Genomic DNA, 21,852 nt, shown 5'->3' with positions numbered 1-21,852 from the left:
ACAATGAACCTGGGGTGCATAGAGTAGCTGGAAAAGTGAGAGTAGTTTACTTTTTTAAAAAAATGGCACTCAAACAAAAGTAAAAAAATAAAAAAAATCCTAGAAGCACTTCATCTCCACAAGGTTCCTCAATTAAATTTAAGGGTACCGCTATACAGTGTTTCCTCTACACTTCCTCTGGCAAGCTGGTTCAAAATCTTTTGAGTTCATGCTTGAGAAATAAAATGTATAATCAGAGTTTTCATTCAGTTTTCGTGGTTCGAGTTCAGACCGTTTAAATGGCTAATATTTAAAAACCCTGTAAAATTCCTTTTTTACAGTGCAAGGGTTAACTGAGCTCGTCATGACTGAAATCCGACACAGTTCCTGAAGAATGAGCCTGCCTGTGGAGACGTTTCTCTTTTCGCCGGTTCGTTTCGGGCAGCAGCTCCACAGGTGGGTTTCGTGTTGACACGTACAACCAAACTGTAGACGGGAGGTGAGTTGTCGGTGTTTATATGACGCCGGGGTGCTCCTCCTTCCCTCCCCGGGGCAGAGAGCCGCTCCGCCGCCGCCGTCGCCGCCTCCTCCTTCCTCCGGGTTCACACATGGCGACCGCCGGGAAAAACTTACGCCGTTTTTAAAAGCGGAGTTCAGGGAAGGGAAATCACCGTGACAGGCCGTAGATGAGCGTGTAAGTACGAGTTAAAGGCTGTTGCTGTGGTTTTGGTTTTGTTTTGTTTTTTTCCATTTTGGTTTGGAGGAATACGGATGTTTTCGTATATTTCCTGTTGTTGTCTCACCTGTGCAGCCAGGTGAGGAGATAGGACACCTGTGCACACGTAGTGTTGACACGATGTAAACTTCTTATGTAGTGAATCCGCCTTATTAGACGTAACCATGTGATATTTAAACTTCAAACTTAATGTAATTGAAATACTTTAAGTAGTTTGTTGTGTCTCCTGTCACTCCTGTCTCTCCAGCATGATGGATTACAGTGTTTCAAATGGACCTGGATACCTGTTCTCATTTGAACCCGAGGACGTGGCTCTGATATCCCTCCTGGAATGCCCCTTGTGTTTTGAGCGGCTGGATGCTTCTGCCAAGGTGCTGCCCTGCCAGCACACCTTCTGCCTGTCCTGTCTGCAGAGGCATGGGGTGGCCCAGTCCCAGCTGTTCTGCCCGGAGTGTGGAGCTCCCGTCCCTGTCAGGACAGTGGAGGAGCTCCCGGAAAACCTGCTGCTGGTCCGGCTCCTGGAGGGGCTTCAGGGCCTGTCGGGACCTGGAAAAAGCCCAAACAGGGTCCGGTATGCATTGCCAGTAGATAAGGGCAGCTTGGAGGATCAGCAGCAGGAGAGTCAACGCAGAGAGAGGCAAGGGTACAGTGAGGTCAGTGCGTGACTCCAGTCAATATGCTCTACATTTCTTTCGGGGCCTTATTATTATTATTATTTTTATTTTTTATTTTTTTTATTTTATTTATTTCTTAATTTTTTTAAACAATTCTATCATTAAAAGATGAGGTGTTACAGAAAGTATGTGGATCATAACATTGTCCACAACTGCAGAAACTTGAACAACATTGTGCAAACTTTAGGTGTGGCGTGGTGGTAGCATAGACACATTAGTGGCTGTGCCTGTTGTGTGTTTTCTACTGCGAGTTAAAACGATGTTACCTTTGTTCATCATCTTCAAAATCCTATCTGGAACGATCCCTCCGGAGCAAAGGTTCTCAAACATTTTATTACAAGTAACACTACTAAGTTTTGTACATATACTGACACATTTAAAACAGTATTGAAACAGGAATTGGACTTTTAAAGTAAGATTTATTTATAAAATGTCTTTGAAAAATGGTAAAACTAACAAAATACGGACATTTACAATAAGAAAACAAAACATGGCTCAACAACTTTGCTCCTACTAGATAAAACAATGTAATATAAGTTGGTTTTATCGTAAAACCAAAATGTAATCCTTATTTTAAGGACAGTGCAAAACGTACATTTGTCAATGGAAATGCCCTTTTTTGTTTTTTGAAAAACTGAGCAACAAATCATGTAGTTTGTAACAACACAGAATTCAAACAGCATAATATTGCGTTAAATGTGTGACTTTAAAGTCTTTTGTTTTTGCTTTAGCTGCTTAAATAAAGCTGTTAAAATCACATATTTTATTACCTTTACTCTTAAAAATACTTAGCAATGATTACTACTTAGTTTTAATGTATTTTTTCCCCCCAAAGATATTAGGACCAACTAACAACTCTGGCGCTAAAGATCCACATGCGGCTGCAGAGCACTCGATAGTTTCAGTAAAAAGACATTTAATAAAACATAAAAGTTGAGTTTGGCATCATAGCATGGTAAAAACTTGTGATAATGTAGTGCTGGAGTTTAACTGGTGATATTTCCACTCAGTACAGTGATGGATTTTGAAGGTTAGGCTGTTTCAGTGCACACAGCAAAAAATAAATAAAAAAATCTCCTGGCGGTTGTTGCTGCTTGCCCTGTGACAAGGTTCCAGTGACGGTATTTTTATGGTGCGTTTCATCTTTTATGCACATTACAATCTAAAATAGTTTAATTAATTCTGTAATAGTCACACTAGAGCATAATCTGACTCATTAAAAAGGCATTCTCTGCTCCGTTTGGCCTGCAGCAAGGCGGTCCGCTCAGACCTGTGTGTGGATGCTGCTGCCGTTCCTCAGGTGCATGTTACCTCAGAGCTGAGGGTTCACTTCCCTCATGACAAAGAGCCGAACACAAACCCCTGCACGTCCCCCGAGCCCTGTTCTCAAACACGAGTCTCCACTGAGAAAGCCAGTGCAGTGCACAGGCTCAAAGTGCTCATAAGTTATTGAAAAACTCTAAAAGGAATGAATGCATTGATACAGCAAGACTGGGTCAGATGAACTGTGATTCAATCATTACATATCAAATTTCAACTCCTGACGGAGCACTTTCTGACATTCAACACCTGCAACCTGATTGTTTTAATGCTTTTGAAAAATAATAAATTATTAAACATTTTAGAAACAGTAGTCTATTTGAAACCTATCTCAAATTTCCACATTATTTATACCTGGCATTCTGTGAACATACTAAGTAGACTTGTAATTGAGGTGCAATTTTGCTTGAAAGTCACCTTATTGTGATAAAGTATTGTGACAAAGGGGGAAAAAAAACAACTAACTTTCTCCCTTTTGCTCTGGCTAGGAGTTGAGGGTTTACTTCAACTCCCCATCATGAGTTCAGGCAGAGTTGAAAAGACGCTGCTCAGTTCAGGTTATTGAATCTGGGGTCATTTTACAGTTTAGACATGAAGATATCATTTTACATGAAGTTGTTTAATAACGGCAGTAGTAGTAATATAGTATAATAACATAATGTTATGATATGATATTAATATCACTATTATTGCTTTTTATAATATTAACAATAATAATAATGATATTCCCACACAAAGAACAGAACATTCAGTCAGTTTGATGTTTTTAGGCTTGGTGTTTATTTTTGCAATAAGTGATTGCTGTGGTTGATTAGCTACCTCTGCTATTAGCTATGCTAACACAGTGGTGGTTGATTAGCTCATTTAAACACCAGCTCTGCTGATGATTTGTCAGAGTTGGTGTTTAAATCACCTTTTTTATTATTTTTTAACTGAACCGAACACACAGAATTCCACACCAGATCTACATGTTAAGGTCGTCATAGTCAAGCTAGCATAACGGAGCTACTTCCCTCTCTGTGTTTTTCTTAATTAACTTTTTCCTGACCTGTTTTTCTAAGACAGCCATGTACTTCACTAAAGCTCTGCATGTCTTATAATATATTTGGTAAAATGCAGAGTTATTTTGTCATTTAATTTTAAATAAGCACTTTATAGAATTTTAAAAACGGCTTTAAGTTTGCGTTAAGGAAACGCAATTCAGCAATCTTTGATGATAACAGAGTCATCAAAACATCGCTCATTTACTTTGTGGCTTCATGTTCAACCGTTACCGACAAGACACTTTTCTTACAGACAAATTCAGTGTGCATGGTCTTTAAAAGCAATGCTGTCACAGGAATCCGCTGATGTCTGACTCTCTCCTGCTGCTCAGGCGGCTTTCAGATCGTCAGCAAACAACCACCGGGCTGACGTGTTGGGGGAGCTGGTCTGCACACCTGCTAGCAGTGTCCCCCCCAGCCACAAAGCAGCGGACAAGCGGTACTATGAAAACAGCAGCGACAGCAGCAGAGCGTCTCTCGGTGAGCTGCAGGCGGGCAGCCAGACGCCTCAGCTGCAGCCCCTGCAGCAGGCCCAGCCGCAGCCTCTCTGTAGGGCGCTCTGTGACTTCAGCCCAGAAGAGATGGATGTGGAAGACAGCAAATATTATCTCAGTTTCCTCAAGGTCTGCCACTCAACACGACACGAACACAGCAGGGAAGGCTCATGTTCATCGCCTTCGGTTGTCAGTGTGCATAGAGTGGAGTTTTCCTGTGTCTAACAGCCTCATTCGACCAGCTCGCCACCAGCGTTCAAAACGCTTTTGTCGTCCGATGTGCAGCATCACCAGATAGGGGGAAGGTGTACTCACTCGTAAATGGAAAAGACTGCACAAATAGTAGATTTTAAAGTCTTTAATCTTTTGTCTTTTTACAGTTTTTGAGGAGTTTATTTTCAGCTCATGTTTAGGAAAATCTTAACATCCGTTTTCTGAGATTCAGTGGTCATGTAAGATGGCGCTAGGCTAGCTTAGATTTCACAAAACAAAAAAAAATTACTTTGGACAATTTTAATTGTCTTTTTTCCAGTCCCTTATTTTTATTAATCTTTTGCTTATTTTGCAGTTATGATTAAGCATTTTTTTCCCCATTTGACACCCTTGTTTTCATAGTGAAGTAAGATATTTTCTAGCCCTTATTTTAAAGTACTACCATTCATTGCAGGAAAATATCAGTTTTTCATTAGTCCTGTATTTTTGTTCTGCAGACTTGTTTAGCAGGTCTGGTAGGATCCCTCTAAAACCTGCTGAACCTTTCAAATCCCTTTGCGGGGAAATGGAGGTTTTCACCTTCCTTAGAGGTTTTGTGCTTTGTTCAGACCTTAAATGAATCTTCATCCCGTATTAAAGTATCGTTTTTTTTTTTTTAGGAGCTTGGACTGAAAGGTTGATGCTTAAAGTGAATCACAGCTGCTTGGTGTCGAGACAAGTTTAACTGAATTGAAACTCGAATAAATCCTTTTCCTAATGATTAATGAAAATAGGCCATGAGCTGTGAAGGAAGCTTATTAGAAGTTTATTTTTCTTGTTTTTTTTTGGTAGATGTTATCTATATTTGGGTGCCATTTCTTTATTATTATTATTATTGATTAACTTTTGTTTTTGTTACTTTTAAGTAGATCTTTGCAATTAAAGAAAAAGAGGAGAGAAGAAAAATATAAGTTAAGCCAGTGAAACTTCGTCCCACCGGCCAAATATTTTACTGGCATAAAATAATTCAACCCAGGGGTTCACAATTACAGGACTATGTCTGTTGTGAAGCTCCAATCTGAATCACTCTGTATTTAATTATAATTTGCAACAATATGCGTCTTAGTCACATTTCTTTTATCAATATTTTTAAAACAACTGTCATTCTTGGGAAACCATCCACCTCAAATGTTGATACTGGCTAAATTAAAGTTTTGTCACTTTGCTGCATTGGGTGGTTACCTGTATCCAGGTTTCCCAAGTTTTAAAAAAAAAATCACATTTTCAAAGTGGCTAAGATTCTCCAGAGTTAAAGGCCTTTTGCCAAAGAAAATGCTAGTGTTTTCTCTGGCTGGTTGGACCATAGGCTACTACAATGTAGCCCCTCCCCCACCTCTTGCTGCAAATTGCAATTGAGCGACTTTCAAGAAAGAACTTAATCCAAAGTTAATGTAGTCATCTGCAGCAGCAGTAGGGATAGTTATTTCAATGATGAATAAAAGTAATCAGGTCATGTTTTACATTTTTGTGTAAATCTCATGATACTGTAATATAGATATTTTCCTTTTTTTAATTGAATTGTACTGTCAAACAATATAAGAAGAGCACTGAACAGCATTACAGCATCGCTATGACAACAGTCTGTGTTTACTGGGTTTACCTAAAGGTTACCAGCGTTTTCCAAATCCAACAGTAAAACAGATGAAACTCATTCAGCCTTCTTGTTGCCTGCTGGGAGTTGTTGAATGAACCATGTGACCTAGAAAACACACTTTTTATTAACTTCTTCTCATCAGGCTTTACTTTGCTGGTTCTAAAAATAGCCAGATGTGGAGTATACGCTGATCAGATACAGATCGGATCTTTGAGCTTCTGACCGGGCGGTCAGCTGTCGGCGCTGATCAGGCTGAAAATTCTCCTCTCTAGATCAGCAGCTGATTCATTTGCTCCTCTTTCATTTTTTTTTTACTCAAGGTCAGTAATAATGACAATTTGCTGGAAAACTTATAAAGAGTCAGCAGTTTTGAAGATAGCTGACTCACGACCTCAGCATATTTAGTCTCTCTAACAACGTGCGAGCATGAATGCACCGCACAGTAAGTTCACGGTGGTACCATTATGTAACGGTCACTGTGTTTTGTTCGCTCGCCTGTTTCTCACAGAGGGAAAACCGAGACTTATGGAGCTGAGGGCACCGACCTCTGCTGCACTGGTCGTTACTTACCCTGAGGCATCTCTGAGGCTGTTATATAAGGGCCTCGGTTTCTTGCGCGCTCTCCATTAAAGCACACTTGAGCTGGCCTTTCTCTTTAATGGAGGTGGTCAAATGTCTTTTTCCTTTTCTTTTTTTTTTTTTTTTAAGAGATTGGCCACAGAAAGCACCAGGCCTACAGACACAAAGCGAGCTGATGTCACGTACGGCAGCAGAAACACAGGACTCTGAGAGTTTCTGGGCAGAGTGCTCAGTCCCTGGGACGAGCTCCGTCTTGTTACCAACCACCTGATGTTTTCCCGCTGCTCTCTACGTGTCTCTCACTTATTTCCGATCTTTGCAGGGAGACATCCTGACCGCCTTCAGGCGAGTGGACGAGGCCTGGATCGAGGCAAAGCTGGGGGAGAAAGTTGGGCTTTGTCCCAGACAGTTTGTGGAGGTGAGCTTTTTTTCTTCTTCTTTTTTTTCCCCCTCGCTCTACTTTTCGACTTGTTCTGTTTTAAGGTGCTCGGCTCTCGAAAAAAAAAAAAACATGTCCCAGATGTGATTGGGTACAGCTCAGCGGCTGGATGCTGCCTTGTTTTTCAGTTAAACGATTGATTCATCGGTAAAGGTCACTGTTATGCTGCAAAGCGCTGAGGCAGAGGGCTCGTCTGTGAAGCTGTGCTGTGTCTGCAGCTGCTCATTAGCGTGTGACTGGGTGCTTTACTCAGGTTTGCTGGGCTTGCTCAGCTTGCTGGCTGTCATTTGTTTTCCTTTGTGCTTTCTGCCTTAAGGAATTAACTTCATCCATGCTGGAAAGAAAAAAAAAAAAACATTGCATTTGCTCCTACAGTGTGTTCACTGCTCCTGGTTAGATTTTCTCCAAAAAGTCTCCTCATGCACCTGCTTTTGTCCCCCGCGTCCTCGCCTCCTCCTTTTTCATCCATCTTAGCCTCTGCTTGTACTTTTCTCCTCACCAAGCCTGTCTCTCCTCTTGTCGTGCAGCCAGGCGTGAAGACACGGTAATGCTTTCTCTGCCTGGGTGACATAACAGCACATCACAGTGCCGAGGGAGCAGCATCAACCCTGCTATGCCTGTCTGTCTGTCTGTCTGTCTGTCTGTCTGTCTGTCTGTCTGTCTGTCTGTCTGTTCCTTTCTCAGCATCGCTCAGCCCTTCTTGGCTGATTGGCTCGTACTTACCCTGTCTGCCTGCTAGCCTGCCCAACAAGTTGTAAGGGAGAACCGAGTTTCTGATAAGTAGGTGTGTTTAAACAGCCGCTTTGCCGATCAGTGGGAGCAGAAGGTTGTCAGGCACTAGCAGCGTGTAGGAGAGGATGTTGCATGAATTCGTCCTGATTTTTAGTTAACGCTTCTCTGACTGTTCCAGCCAAACTCTGCAGCAGCCAAGCTGCTTAAAGGAAAGGGCCGGGGCGGGAGTGACTCAGCAGAACCTCATCATCAGTCCGGCAGCGGGGGCAAAGACAAGGCCGCTGACGCACCCAGCCGCTCTGCCCATTACGGAGTCCCTCAGGTCCAAACCAAGACCCCCGTCATCAATGCTTTGCGGAAGCAGCCCACAGCCAGCTCCTTCCAGCCGCCCGCCAACATCAACTTTGTCCCTCAGGGCCAGCCGCAGCACTACTCGGCGCTCTCCGCGGCTCGCAGCCAGTCCTACCCTCGCAGAGTGAACTCTCGCCGAAACAGCCGGCGCTCTGACTCCCACAGGCACCTGTTACAGGTGAGTCGAACTCTGAAAGCTCTTCACCTTTTCCTTCCGTTGTGCTCGCGTCGCCGTTGAGCTAAGTCGTATTCGACTTTGTTTTTCTTGTCAGGGATTTTCTCCGAACAGAAAACGTGTGGTTGGCAAAAAGCGTGCGGCCGATTTTCAGTGGGATGATAGAATTGTTTTGCTCGAGTCACAAAAAAGAAGATGAAGTTGACCTCAGGAATGCAGGGAGGGAGATAATAACACCGAGCTCAAGGAGCGGATAAGAAAGGGGGCGTTTGCCCGTGCGTTGGCCAGGGTTTGATTAAGAGGCTCTTAAGAGGACACAGATGTGGAAAAGAGCAAGATACGAAAGATGAGAATGGGTTGTAACTTTGAAAAGGTCTTTAATCATCTGAGTCCAGCGGGAGAGTCCAGGCTGAATTCCAGCCAAACTTTTTCTGCCTTCAATTCAAGCAGAGTCTTGCACAAATTGAGACATTTGATACACGATAAAAAATGATTTTAAAATACCTGTCTCGTGTTAAATATGTAACTGCATCAGACGACAGAAAGATTTGAGATTGACTGATCAGAGATCGGGCTTGTATGAATTCTGGTCAACAATTTTACGGAGCTCTGACCAATTTCTTATTTAGATCTCCAAGTACTTTTGAAATAATTTCTGAATCAACTGAAAATGTGACTGTCTTAAGAATAAAATGTTTCTTTAATAAAATAAAACAATAGCTTTAAACTAACCACAGCTAGAGAGCATCTAGCAAAAGTTTTTGCATCACACAGTAATTTATTCAAAGACATCTGACAGAGGTATCTGTGAAAATAAATACTAGCTAAAACTAGTCACAGCTTGTTATTTACAGAAAATACTAAGGCTCACACAATTATTTTTGCATACTTCAGATTGTACAATGCTATGAGACAAAATATCTTAATTTTGTTTCCAAAATTGTGTAAAAGAACAAAAAAACATTCCAAACCTCCCACATCCGGTTATGCTTCTCATTTCATTTTAAAATCATGAACAAACTGAGAAAAACTACATTTCTTTGAATAACTGAGTTAAATTTGACAGAATGTTTCTGACAACATGAAGCTGACTAAAAGTTGTTAAAAAGCAACTGATTTGAAGGAGTTTATGACCAGATTAAAGTTGATTTAATTTGAGAAAGGTTTCGAAGTCTCAACTAACTTAACCTTGTTGACCTTCTAAAGTGGGCCTAACCCTAACCCTACCAAAAACACTCTTGTCCTCCCCCTCTTCTCCCCCACTTTCTCTCCGCCGTCCTCACCCCTCTTCCCCTCTCTCTCCCCCCCTCCTAACCCCTCACCAAATCTTCACTCTTACCCTAACCTCACCCTTCTTGCCTAAACCTAACTCTCCCCCCCTTTCTCTCCCCCGCTCCCCCTTCTCTCTTCCTCCCCTCCCCTGCCATCACTCTCCATTCTCATACCTTTTTCCCCCCTTTTTTCTGTCACTTCCCAATTCTTCTTTTTTTGATCATGATCACCACATAACAATTCACTACAAGCTCCACTTGAGCCCAGCTCAAATGGAGCAACTGCACCCACCGGAATATGCCAGCCATATTCTACGCACCTTACACAGCACATACAAACCAGAAGGTGGCTCTCTGGAGCACACCGCAAGCACCATACACCAACCATAAAGATAGTCCCTGTTACTCAAGATGGTTCTTGATCTCGAGTGAGAGTGCACTACCTATGAGGAAGCCAAATGGGTTGGAACCAATTGTGGTGGGCCCGCGTACCTCGAGAGTGAAATCGCTCAAATCTAAGAATACATTAGCGACTCAACCAGGAAGTCATAAAATAACCAAGACAATAAATACTGCAGGCGTCACCTGGCTCAGTTAAGGTCAGAGTTCATGAGTTAACAATCAAGAGTATGCAGGAAAAAATGGGTTACTTTAGAAGTTATTTATCCCATTATGGCATGTTCTGTTGTGCAGTGAAACCAAGCTAACATTTTATCGATATAACCTCACATTGATACCTCAGACATGGTGGTGGTAGTGTGATTATCTTGGGTTGCCTTGTTTCGTTTTACTCAGCTGATCTTGATCTAAAGTGAAATACAGTATTTTTTTTTCCTCCGACATAAATTTTAAAATGAATTGAACATTTTCCAGCTTAATATTTTAGAAGACAAAAAAGCTCTTAATTGAATGTTAATTGTTCATGGTAAAAATGTATTTTCATTGTCGACTTCAAACAGCTTTTCTGTCACGATCAGTTATTAATTATTCAGAGTAGCAGCAGAAGCAACATCACCCCCTATATGTAAGAGCAGTCAGTGTCACACAGGTTGACAGATAATACTTCAAAACTTGACCTCATCACAGAGTTCATTTTTAGACTCTTTAACATCTTCATATAGATGGCCCCAAAAATAATCTGATTCCTGCTGCCATTTTGTTTCTCTTTCTTCTGCATCTCCATAGATAGACTCCGATTTATTTAACTGCCACCAAGTTACAGTTACTGATTACGTCTTACTTGTTTACAAAATTTCAAATAAGTAATAGCATTTCAAATGAAAGGCTGCATTTAAGTTTTTACAATCTTAAGGAATAATAAAGCAGAATATCCATTTAGTAGATCATCAAGGCGTTTACACCGACTGCGGCGGTCGCACTGAAACCTGAAAAGCCTTGATAATATAATATGCTGGTCCGCCCCCTCACATAATGGTTTCCCTTGAATTACCTCAGATTTCAGAGCTCTAACCTGCAATTACATGTGTCAGCGCAAAAAAAAAAAAAAGTATGGAAAAAAAAAATCTCATTTGTGCTGAAGAAACCAGGAGGGGAAGGAAGTGGAGGACACCTGAGAAGAGTGATAAGAAATAGGGGAAATGAGATAGGTTAGGCAGGAAGAGGGGAAAAAATGTGAGAGGAAATACTTGTAAAGAAAGATGTTTTTGAGCTGGGAAGAGAAGCAACCCACAAAAAGGCAACAGGGAGAAGGAAGGAGGTGGACAAACGAGAGAATGATGTGGAGAGTGGGAGGCTTAGAGTGTCCCTCAGTGTGTCTGCTTATTTCGCTCATGCTGCTGCTCCTGATGATGATGATGATGAGTCACTTGTGAAGTTGGTTACATAACAGACCACACTATCCTCCTTCCTCTTCATGAAGCAGGTAACACTTTTGCATCAGTCAGCCATAATGGCCGACAGGCCTCAGCATCTCGGTTAGGGCCGGGTCCCTGAAGCCGAGGGCCGGGTCCGCCCAGCCGCCCAAGCCCAGCTGGGGCGGGGGTTTCTCCGTAAAGCTCACAGGCTCCTCTTACCTCCCTCCCACTGCCAGGGAAATGATGATCATCGTTGTGAATATCGGCATGGTTACGTAAGAGCAGAATTTAGGATGGAGATAGAAAAGCTAAAGCAAAATCAATATAAGATCAGGCTTCCTGTTTCACAGCAGAATCACTCATTACGTTTAGCACAAATTATTTTAATCCGTACCAGATGAACTTGTCCACCTGGTGTGGAATTCCTTTTTCAAATTAGAATTTTTTTTTTTTTCTCAACGGGACTTTTAGTTTTTAATGTCATATGTATTTATAACAGGGAAATTTAAATTTTTTTCCAACAAAATTATCTGAGTAAGGGACTTTTATTTTCTGATGAGATATGAGTGCCAACTCAGTTTTTCCTGTCCTTATCGGTGTTTGCGAAAACATTTGAACTACCGCTGCCAAAATGGCAGATGTGGGAGTGAGTCAGGCAGGACATTTCTGAAACATGCATGACAATGTACTGCATTTGTAACTATTTAATAGTGGGGGTGTTTGCACTAGGACTGGGGACAGTCCTAAATATATAATGAACATGTAGGTCCTCAGATATTTGTTACTGACATTTGTCCAAATAATTCTCTTTAAATGCAGATGCACACTATTTATTTTGGAGCAGCACCTTCTGTTTTGAATATGATTCCCCAAATTATCAAAAACTCCCACAAATTAAAATGACTCTCCAAATGTAAGTTTGGAAAGTTAAAAATGTACTCTTATATGGATATTGTTTGACTTACTACGAACCTCCTGCTGCACGGAGCTCTGAAACACGTTCATTTGTATTTCATTGTGTGCGGATCAGTAATTGCTGGTTCAGCTAAGCAAACAGAGCTTTGCTCCCACTTCAATGCCACAATCCGCTCAGCTTGGATGCGGCGCAATGTGCCATGTCAGCTGATGGAAATAGAGAGACGTGTCGATGAAAGCAATACCATGGAAACAGGTTTAAAGCCTAAATGGTCTAGCGCTTATCTGTCACCAAAAAAGCCTATGCGCTTGGACTAACAAGACAGATGCAGACTTCGGTGACCGAGCCGTCTGACACATGCAACATTTGTCGTGCAGACAGTTTTTTTCATCGCACGTGTGACACTCTTGTCGAACAGGTTAGTCGACATGTCAAACGATTTTACGTTGTCTTTTGTCTGACACCTTAAAATACGTCATTATTGTCAGACGTCTTTTCACAAATACTGCTTCTTGTGTTCAGATAACATTCTGATATTCTGACATTTTAAAAGACATCACATTCTGTCGGTGGTGGTAGTGTGATGGGAGGCTTGGTTACTTTAAGATCCCATTTGATTTGCTGTAGTTGATGAAGCCATATATTTGGCGGTGTAGCAGGAAATCCTGATGGCAATCATTCAGCCACTAGTTTCTGATCCAAAGCACACCAGCGAGACAGCAAGCGAGTGACTTAAACATTATTTGAATCGAGGGATTTCAGGGGACTTTGTCAAAGTTGAACTTACATCCGATGGAAATGTTTTGTCATGACCCGTAACAGACTGAGCACGCACATTGTGACTGAATTAAAACAGTTCTGCACCGAGTCCCTCCACATTAATGTAAATGACTCAGAGTATTGTCACTCAGACACTCAACGAAAGTATCTGCATCACACCTCACAAACCACTTATGAGCTGGACTCTTCCTTACTCTCTCATGCAAAGAGAGGTTTCAGTCATCCCTGACAACATTTGATGTCACCCCAAACTTTTCATCACATCCTCTGCACCAGTGACAGCGGTTATAGTCTGAATCATATTATGGATTTTTTTTTTCTCTTCTCTTTGTTGCCGTGACGAAATGTGTGTCTGTGGCTGTCTCCATTCAAAACAAAACTGGATTACCCTAATCCAGTTTTGTTTAGACTGAAGCAGGGTGGGTCTATTTCGGGATTGGTTTTTACAACTTCCTATGATTTTATTATAGATGCACGTTATACCGATTATCTATACTGCACTTTAATTCGAAGTACTCACCTTAAGCTCATCAGCAGTTGAGCTACACTTAGTTATTATGGGAAGCTCATTCATGCACAGTGTTTCTGTGTTGTGACAGCTAGTCTTGAGGGTAAACGGGCCCTGCTCCTGCTGGTAAAAGGCATCCCCACAGCATGATGCTGCTGCCACCATGCTCCTCTACAGAGATGGTGTCTTTTAGGCGATAAGTCAAACTTTTATTGCGTGGTTTGGATATGTAGAAATGAGATAGTTTGTTTTGAGGGGTTTCAAATAGAAATTGGGATGAAATAGTTAACTTAGATTTTGAGAACAGTTGGTTTTGTCCTTAATAATTGCTGAACATTCACTATTAATTTGTGTTTCTGTAAAAGCAGTTCTTATGACAACTTGGTTCATATTGTGTTATCTTCTACATTTCTTTTAAAATACTTGCTGCATTCAGTTTATAAGTGTGCAGTCTGGTTACAAAAATTTTTTTTGGCCTTTTATTTCTCCCTCGTCTCATCGAGACATGTGGTGTCGTTTTCAAGAGCAATCGGTTTTAAACTACCACACAAGTTAACAATACGCTAGTACAAACTCTGCAACAAATTAACAGAAAATAAAATGCAAGATGGGAGCAATCGGGATCGGCCACGCAGTGATTCTTTCACCGTTAAGGCCTTTAGTTTTGACGTCTTTGTTGTTGGTTTCAAAATATCGTGATGGGACACATTTAAGAAAAATATTTATCCCTTGATAAAATATTAAATATATTTCTACATTCAAGCTGGCAGTAAACTTGGAGGCGATTAGGAATCAAAGTTCTGGTGATTAAAGACTTTAAACAAAGTGCTGGTAGAACATTATTCACTTATTAGAACAGCATGTGTCTTAATGGCAGTTTGTTCGGACGAGCCAAAGACAAAAGGCCGTTCAGCTTAAGCGCTCACAGAACATCTTGAACAAACCCTTATTACGAGTCTATCCTGGTGACGCACCCTCACAGAGATTTATTATTTCAACCACGAAGAGCCGAGGGTTCAGCAAATTCAAAACAGCTTTGATTTTTGCTGTGCCAAAGTGGAACAGGAAATCTCCAAAACTGAAGCAGTTTTGCAGAAGATTGTAACATGAGTTACAGAAATAAAATCCTGACGGATAACCTTAACCCCATGTAGTCCTTACCACAACATCCCTTCAGCTTATTCTGAGCTCCAACTTAAACTAAATAGGTGCTCCAAAGGATAAATTGATTAACGCTTGTTAAATGTCATGTAATAAAGAATTAAGCCATTAATGTTAAAACTTGGTGGATTTGAACTGATATTTTGTATTTTTTTATTTTTTTTACAAAGGCTGGGTCAGATCAATTTTTTTGGGTTGGTCAAGTTAATTATATAGCATTTATTGTCTGTTTTGATGACATTGATTTAATTAAACCTTTGATAAGCACGTTCTCCTTCATCCCACAAGTAATTTCTTAAAACAATTAAACCAACCAAGTTAATAATAGAACCAACAGTGACATGCAATAAGTTAACTGATCATCTTGACCGAATTAAAATAACTGAATTTACTATTTTTACATTGAATGTAATATGGGTCTAGTTTTTATTAAAGTGTTATCTTCACATACAAAAAGCATGATATCATTTAACAAACCTTAACCCCTTGTAGTCCTGGCCAAACGTTTCTACGGACTCGTTTAAATGTCATCTGAAAAGTTGTCATTTGAGTCAGACCTGCAGTCTGTAAGATTTTGGAACAGCCCAAACTTTCTCACAATTAAAAACTTGGGCGCTGCGCTTAACAGCCTGGTTAATACGCAGGAATCAACCGGTTTGAATAAATATGACCAGTTCTAGTTGAAATAGTCGCTGAATAAACAGTCAGATTTATGCCTAAGTCTAATTGTCACTACAGTGACCTTACGCTTGATGAACAATTGCTTAAGGTTCATTTAACCACATATTAAAATATGTCTGAACATGTATGTATAATTTTGCATGATTCACTTAAAAACCTAAATGCCGACGGTGACTCTATCCAAAGTTTTAGTGTGAACAGGATGAATATTGATATCCTCACACTCTCTAAGCGCCTTATGTTTCCGTAAGTCCTTAAGCACACAGAGAGAGAAAAAAAAACTTAATTTGGAAGGAATTTAAATAATTCAAGAGATGATAAAAGTATTTTGTTGTTTTTGCACAGGAGTTTTGCATAATTGTAAGAAACTGTGCAAATGAAATGAAACCGCTGCCTTACAAAGGATATGTAAACTCAAACTTGTCAGGTCCTACGATAATGGTCATGATTGTTTTGGGTGTGATTATGTGTATGTAGTAACAGGTGCGAAAGAAGAAATATTAAACATTTTCCTCTGAACGACGGATGACGTAGAACAAACTGTGTATCTTCACTTTCTCTCACAGCTCAGCTATTTCTCATTGCTTTTTTAAATTATTATTATTTAATGAAATTATTTTTAATTGTTTTAAGTGTCCAGTCCTGGAAGTTTGCTTCCACAGCTTAATAATTTTGGTCTTTGTGCTTTTAAGTTTTAATGTGAATTGAGAGACAGATGCGAGCTGTATTTAGGAAACAAAAATGCCCCCGGGCCAGCAGTTATGCTTTAAGTAGAAGATGAGTCGGGGGAGGCTATAAATAGTACCAAATATCTGTTATGACAAAAGATAAAGGGTAGCACAAAAGTTTCTCCACCCCCTTTGTAGTGACTGTATTAAAATAATGTGAGCAGGAGACAGTGGCAGAAACACATCTAGTCAAAGCCTCGTTAAGACCATCATCAGTCCTCTAACAAGAGGGATTAAAGCTCTGAACTGGATCTTTAACGGTTGGCCGGCTCGCCTCCGTGTCACTCCCTGTCATTCACCGACGGCGTCATGGCTGACTCACAGCTGGCCGACATCTAGCCTGGAAAAAGTTTCCCAGCTTCTCAGCCTTACACAGAGAAACTACGTGCATAGAGTTAGCCGTTCTAAATAAGCTGTCGTTCATTCATATTTCATGGTGTATTCTACACAGCTTTATGCATGCACATCATTATTGCATTAGCAATTTGAAAGTGAAAGGTTTTTAGCACTTCAAAGAGTAAATCATCAAATCTTACGCAGACGGATGAGAGAGTAAAAGAGCAGAGCAATTATGATGCTAGCCGTTTGCAACGCAGTTTATTTTTGTCCACTTAAAAGTTATGTGCTGTTGCTTCCGAAATGTCTGATCACAGGCTTGTGCAGCTGTAAAAGATTGTGAGGAGAGATGATGAACAAAACCTCGTTAGGATAGCAGAAAAATTATGCTTTTTGTTGGGATTGTTCGGCTTTATGAGAAGTCTTGCAATCTTATTTCTTGTTTAAAGTCATTAACTCTGCAAAAGCTTTTTTCTAGCTAAGTAAAGTACTTCAGTTATTATGCAAAATGAATATTGTTTGTTTGCACCAGACACTTTTATGTCTTGTGTTGTGTCTTTAAAGCTTTTTTATAAAGTCTGCGATAGAGAGGAAACAGATTAACCATTGCAACCATTTTGGTTAACAACATTAAAAATTATTATATGTATTAAATGCTGTTTGACTAAAGTTAAATTAAGCTAAGTGCTTTGTTGCTGCATGGTGGAAAAGAAAGACAAATATTATTGGTTTATTTTTCAAAGTTTCTGTTTTATGCGTAACTTCTTGAGTGTTTGAATCTCCACCTCACCCAAGCTTCATAATTACATTCACAGAAAAACAGAGTAAATTCTTCCAGTTACCAAATCAGCTTGAGATCTGAAGTTTTTAGACTTTAGATCTGTGATTTTCCTTCTTCATCTGCCAGCTTTGCTCAGGCTGAAGCTGACAGATAGGCTGGTCAACAGAGGAGTTTCATGGTTGATCAGTAACTGCAAAACGAACCCAAAGCTTCATCTCTCTGTCACAGTGCTACCAGCTCCTCAGACAAACTAGACTGCTTTTGTCTCTCTTTAATTTTACAGTGAACAACTTTCACAGTAAACTTGCTAACTGAGGTGTGCATAGTCAAATTTTGTGCGTCTTTTTGAGCATGACCCCATTCTGGTTTCTTGTGATTTTGTTGTTGAAACCCATCCCAGATTTTAAGATGGATTTAAGTAGGAATACCTGAGGACTACTTTCCTTTCTAAATCCTATGGAAGCAGTAATGGTGTGCTTTGCATGCTGCTTTTCCATTTTGTAGTTATTTCTGGTTCGGTGAGTAACGAAAGTTCAGAATCTGCTGTGTGATTTGGAAACGTAGGGTAGTCCCTTCTTATCTAGAATAAATGTTTATTTTTGTGCTACCATTTAAGACCTCGATTTTGAAACGCTTAACTTAAACGCCCCAAATTTAAACAGTGTAGCACAAAAGTTAATTGCGTCAGTTTTTGAACTTCCTTTCAGATAACATCATCGGCTTCCCACAGAAATGTGTAGCATGAGTACCACAAGTTTGTCTTGAGTCAAAATTCTGATTAAATTTTGGGTTAAATGAAGGTGCATCATAGATAAAATCACAGGACTTACTGGTTAAAAATAACTTCCCAGTCATGAAAGCTGTACTGAATTTGTTAAAATGCCCTGAGTGTCACAAAGAGACATCAGCTGTCTAAGTCGGACAGATCAAAGAAATATCAGCTGTAGGTTTTTGCACAGAAATCTCCCACTTTGATATTTTCTGTGCTGGTGCACAAATTACCATTAAGCTACACCCAGTATAAGTCACAGTGCATGTAGGATGAGGTTTAATGACGCCATTCGTACCCACCATCAGGTCTCTTGTTGACTCATGTCGTTTAAAAAAAACAAAAAAAGACATTACTTTCCCAGAAATGCAGCTGTGCCCTCATCTCTTATACATGTGTACTTTCATAATGCGCTATGCATCATGCTTTCAGTTTCTTATTATAATTTCAAATCGGATTGCCTTTCAGAGTGAGAAGAAAATGACCAGCGAGACTCCGTCCACAATCTCCATGGCCCTGATGAACCCCCAAATGGCCTCCTCCTCTGCAGACGGCAGAAACTCCTCCACGCAGCAGCTCTCGATCAGCGTGTGAGTCATCTTTAAAACATTGCATTATTAAGACGATAATGCAGGATCATGCGTGCGAGAATGAGAGTATTAAGGGTACAATGAGAAAAGCCTGAGTGAAATTTCATGGGCCATGAACATGTGGTGACGACTTAAGCGAACCCTGGGCGTGCCCCTCCAGGTGCGCCATCCTGTACTCCTACAAACCTCGACGACCGGAGGAACTGGAGCTGAGGAAAGGAGAGATGGTGGGCGTGTACGGGAAGTTCAAAGATGGCTGGCTGCGTGGGCTGTCGCTCCGAACGGGGAAAGTGGGCATTCTTCCTAGCAACTACATCACCCCTGTGCTCAGGTGAGAGGCTGCATTTGTGTACGTGCTAGGAGGCTTTCAGTCATGCATACGTTTCAGAAATGTGGTCAAACTCAATGAATCTCAAAGCCCAAATAAATAAATAAGAGAGACAATTTTAAGATCTCTCTAAATTATTTATAGGACTTGATGCACAGCTTGTTAGCAATTTATTTAAGGCCATTGTTCCCTGTTGGAAGCAGTGTTATACTGTGTATGAATTTATTTAAATAAACCTGCTTGACTTGCCTTGAGCTGCAGATGTCTGCAGGGCCTCTCTGTTGTTTCTCTGATGAATGTTTTCCTTTATCATCATGTTAGTTTAGGGATTCATAATGCTATTGGTACATTAATGCTCTACAGAATATCTCATAGAAAAGATAGATATATCCTAAAGTTAAATTGTGATTTTGATGTCCTTGTGATATATGTATTCAATTATTTTATTAGCGGATTTCAGAGCAATAAAGCTGTATAAAATGCCCACTTGTTTTTTTTTTTACATAATGGAATAAAACCGTGTGTTTCCATGCAATGCTTTGTGCTGGTCCACCACATCACGTTAAAATCACAATAAGACACAACGTTTGTGTTTGTGGTAAAAGTGTGAAAAAAATGTGAGAATACTCCTGAAAAGTAAAGTGCTGTTTTTAAAATGACCCGTGCTTTTTGCTACAGAACCTCAGCCAGACTTTTGGAGACCAAAGCAGCTAACGCGTCCTCGCATTACAACACAGTGTCTGGGAAGAAACCCACCGCTGCAAAAAATCCCACTGTGGTCCTTGCTCTCGACAAGGTGGGCGGTGATGGAACGAAATTCTCAACAGGACAGGTGTCATCTGTGCCAAATGGAGCGCAGCACGCCGCGTCCTCAGGCGGAGCTGCCAAGTCGTCCTTTTACGGGACGTCTCAAGGTTGGGACACCGTGAGACGTGTTTTTAACCCCCACAGAGGTCAGTGAGAAATAAGTTTCTAACAATTGGGGCTGCTTTATCTTGGTCCAGCAGTTGTGAAACAGAAATGCACTCTTTATGTTTTGTTTCAGCCTCACACCGTCCCTCCCATGTGTCCTCTTACAACATCCCGTCCAACTCGCAACCTTTCGCACAAGTTCAGGCGTCGGGCTACTCGCCTGCCCTGCAGAGAAAGAGAAACAGCAGCTTCCCATTCTCCAACCCCAAACCTTACGGCTGGATGACTGAGCCAGCAGCGCTCTCTGCTGGTGCTGTCATGAAGGACAGGGACTGTGGAGCCTCACACGAAGCAGTATTTCAGCATCACAGGCAGCCTGTTGCAAACGCACCTCAGTCGATTTTAGTCAGACCCGACGCACAGAAAAGCAGCATAGACAAGGTAATGTCAGATTCACGCTTGCCTTCGTTTTCAAGTTCTCAGGCTTTTGGGAAGGTTGAATGTTTCTTTGCGTTTCCAAAGCCTTCAAAATCAGTTCGGTTCCTGACGGATGAAGAGTCTCCTCCTCCGAGACATCGGACCTCCTCCTGGTCGTCTGGGTCTCAGGTTCACCCAAACTGTCGTCCCGGGCCCCTGCCTTTAGAAGTGTGGGCCCCTTCTCTCACCATGGGGAGAGACGGACCGGGGATCCTCCTCAAAGACGGGAAAGGTCCGGTTCTTAGGAAGGTCTTTGAAACGGCAATTTCCGATCCAAATTCTAACCCGCAGAAACCATTCCACTCACAGCCGTCGCTGTCAGCCTTGTCGGCTCAGTTCAGCCCCGTCAGGTAAACTTTGCTTTGGAGTCCTCACTCACCCGAGGAGAGGCGGACCTGAGCAATCGCTCATCTATTTTGTTTGAAATGCTTTGTTTTCCAGGCACAGAGTGACCACAACGCATTTAGCCCAGACAGACTCGGAGCTCAGTCTGCTGCAGGGAGAGGCGGTCCTTGTCCACAGACCTCGGCCTGACGGGCGCGTCCTCCTCACGCAGGAGGGCAGTGGACAAACAGGCATTTTCCACAACACTATTCTCCAAGCCCTTGAGAGGCTCAGCTGACTGTGTATTACTGTTAAATTGATGGATACTTCTGTTAGGGATGCACTGATTGCAGTTTTCTGGCCAATTATGATCTTTAGAAAGTCCCAATTTTGGCCGAAACCAATTTCTTTTGTCTGAGGTGTTGCTAAACATAGCATGAAAGTTGCTGAGTTGGCAGCAGTGGGGTGACTATTGTTAACTGCAAATGTGCAGACGTGACCTGGTGGGCTGGTCTGTCAGTCAAACCTCTCTGACAGCGGAGCAGAAGAGAACAGTGACTGATTTTAAAACCTTTGCTAACGTAGATAAGATCGGGGGATAAGATGTGTTTCACATGTAAGTATCAGCCAATCACCAGTCTCCCAGAAATAAGGAAATCGGCCCAGATAAATCAGCTGGCCGATAAATCGGCTGGCCGTTAAATTGGTGCACCCCTAAATTCTGTCATATCTGTTTGAACTGCCAAATAACTTAATAGATCAACTCAACAAAACGAGTGTTTATGTCCAAAAACGAATCCTGCCACACGACAATCAAATAACAGGTTTTTACTTTGGACCTGAGTGGATGTGAGAGTGTGGGTAAAATCTTCAGAGATGTATTTTGCGTCCTATAATGTGTGCGCATGTTTGTAACACGTGGTATTATTCGAGTTTTGCACTAAAAACCCACTTCAGGTTCCTTGCTTCATCTGTTACACAATGGTGAGTGCCTTTGTCAAAACCCACCAAGAAAACATATTATATTTGTACATACTTAGAGAGATTAGGTAAATTATCTGTACTGCTTTTGTGTTAATAAAGCATAGTTCCAGAACCTGTAACAGTT

At 41.2% G+C, this 21,852-nt stretch overlaps 1 protein-coding gene across 2 annotated transcripts; it reads left to right on the top strand.

Annotated features, from left to right (window-relative positions):
- The first annotated feature begins 268 nt into the window (after positions 1-268).
- Positions 269-21,847, top strand: sh3rf2 (SH3 domain containing ring finger 2). Of its 2 annotated transcripts, none has more exons than XM_008420060.3 (11): positions 269-435; positions 963-1,368; positions 4,085-4,375; positions 6,994-7,089; positions 8,021-8,371; positions 18,582-18,703; positions 18,864-19,034; positions 19,710-19,984; positions 20,077-20,384; positions 20,466-20,770; positions 20,862-21,847. In XM_008420060.3, the coding sequence occupies exons 1-11, from the start codon at positions 374-376 to the stop codon at positions 21,040-21,042; spliced, it is 2,568 nt and encodes an 855-aa protein (XP_008418282.2). In that variant the 5' UTR covers positions 269-373; the 3' UTR covers positions 21,043-21,847. The 2 variants fall into 2 exon arrangements, with proteins under 2 accessions (XP_008418282.2, XP_008418283.2); XM_008420061.3 differs by having other exon boundaries at positions 328-673.
- The last annotated feature ends 5 nt before the right edge of the window (positions 21,848-21,852 follow it).

This window comes from Poecilia reticulata, chromosome 10 (assembly GCF_904066995.2).
Source record: "Poecilia reticulata chromosome 10, P_reticulata-male-v2, whole genome shotgun sequence".
Classification (NCBI taxonomy): Eukaryota; Metazoa; Chordata; class Actinopteri; order Cyprinodontiformes; family Poeciliidae; genus Poecilia; species Poecilia reticulata.
Note: the sequence above shows the minus strand (reverse complement) of the source record. Positions and strands in the feature narration are given on the sequence as shown.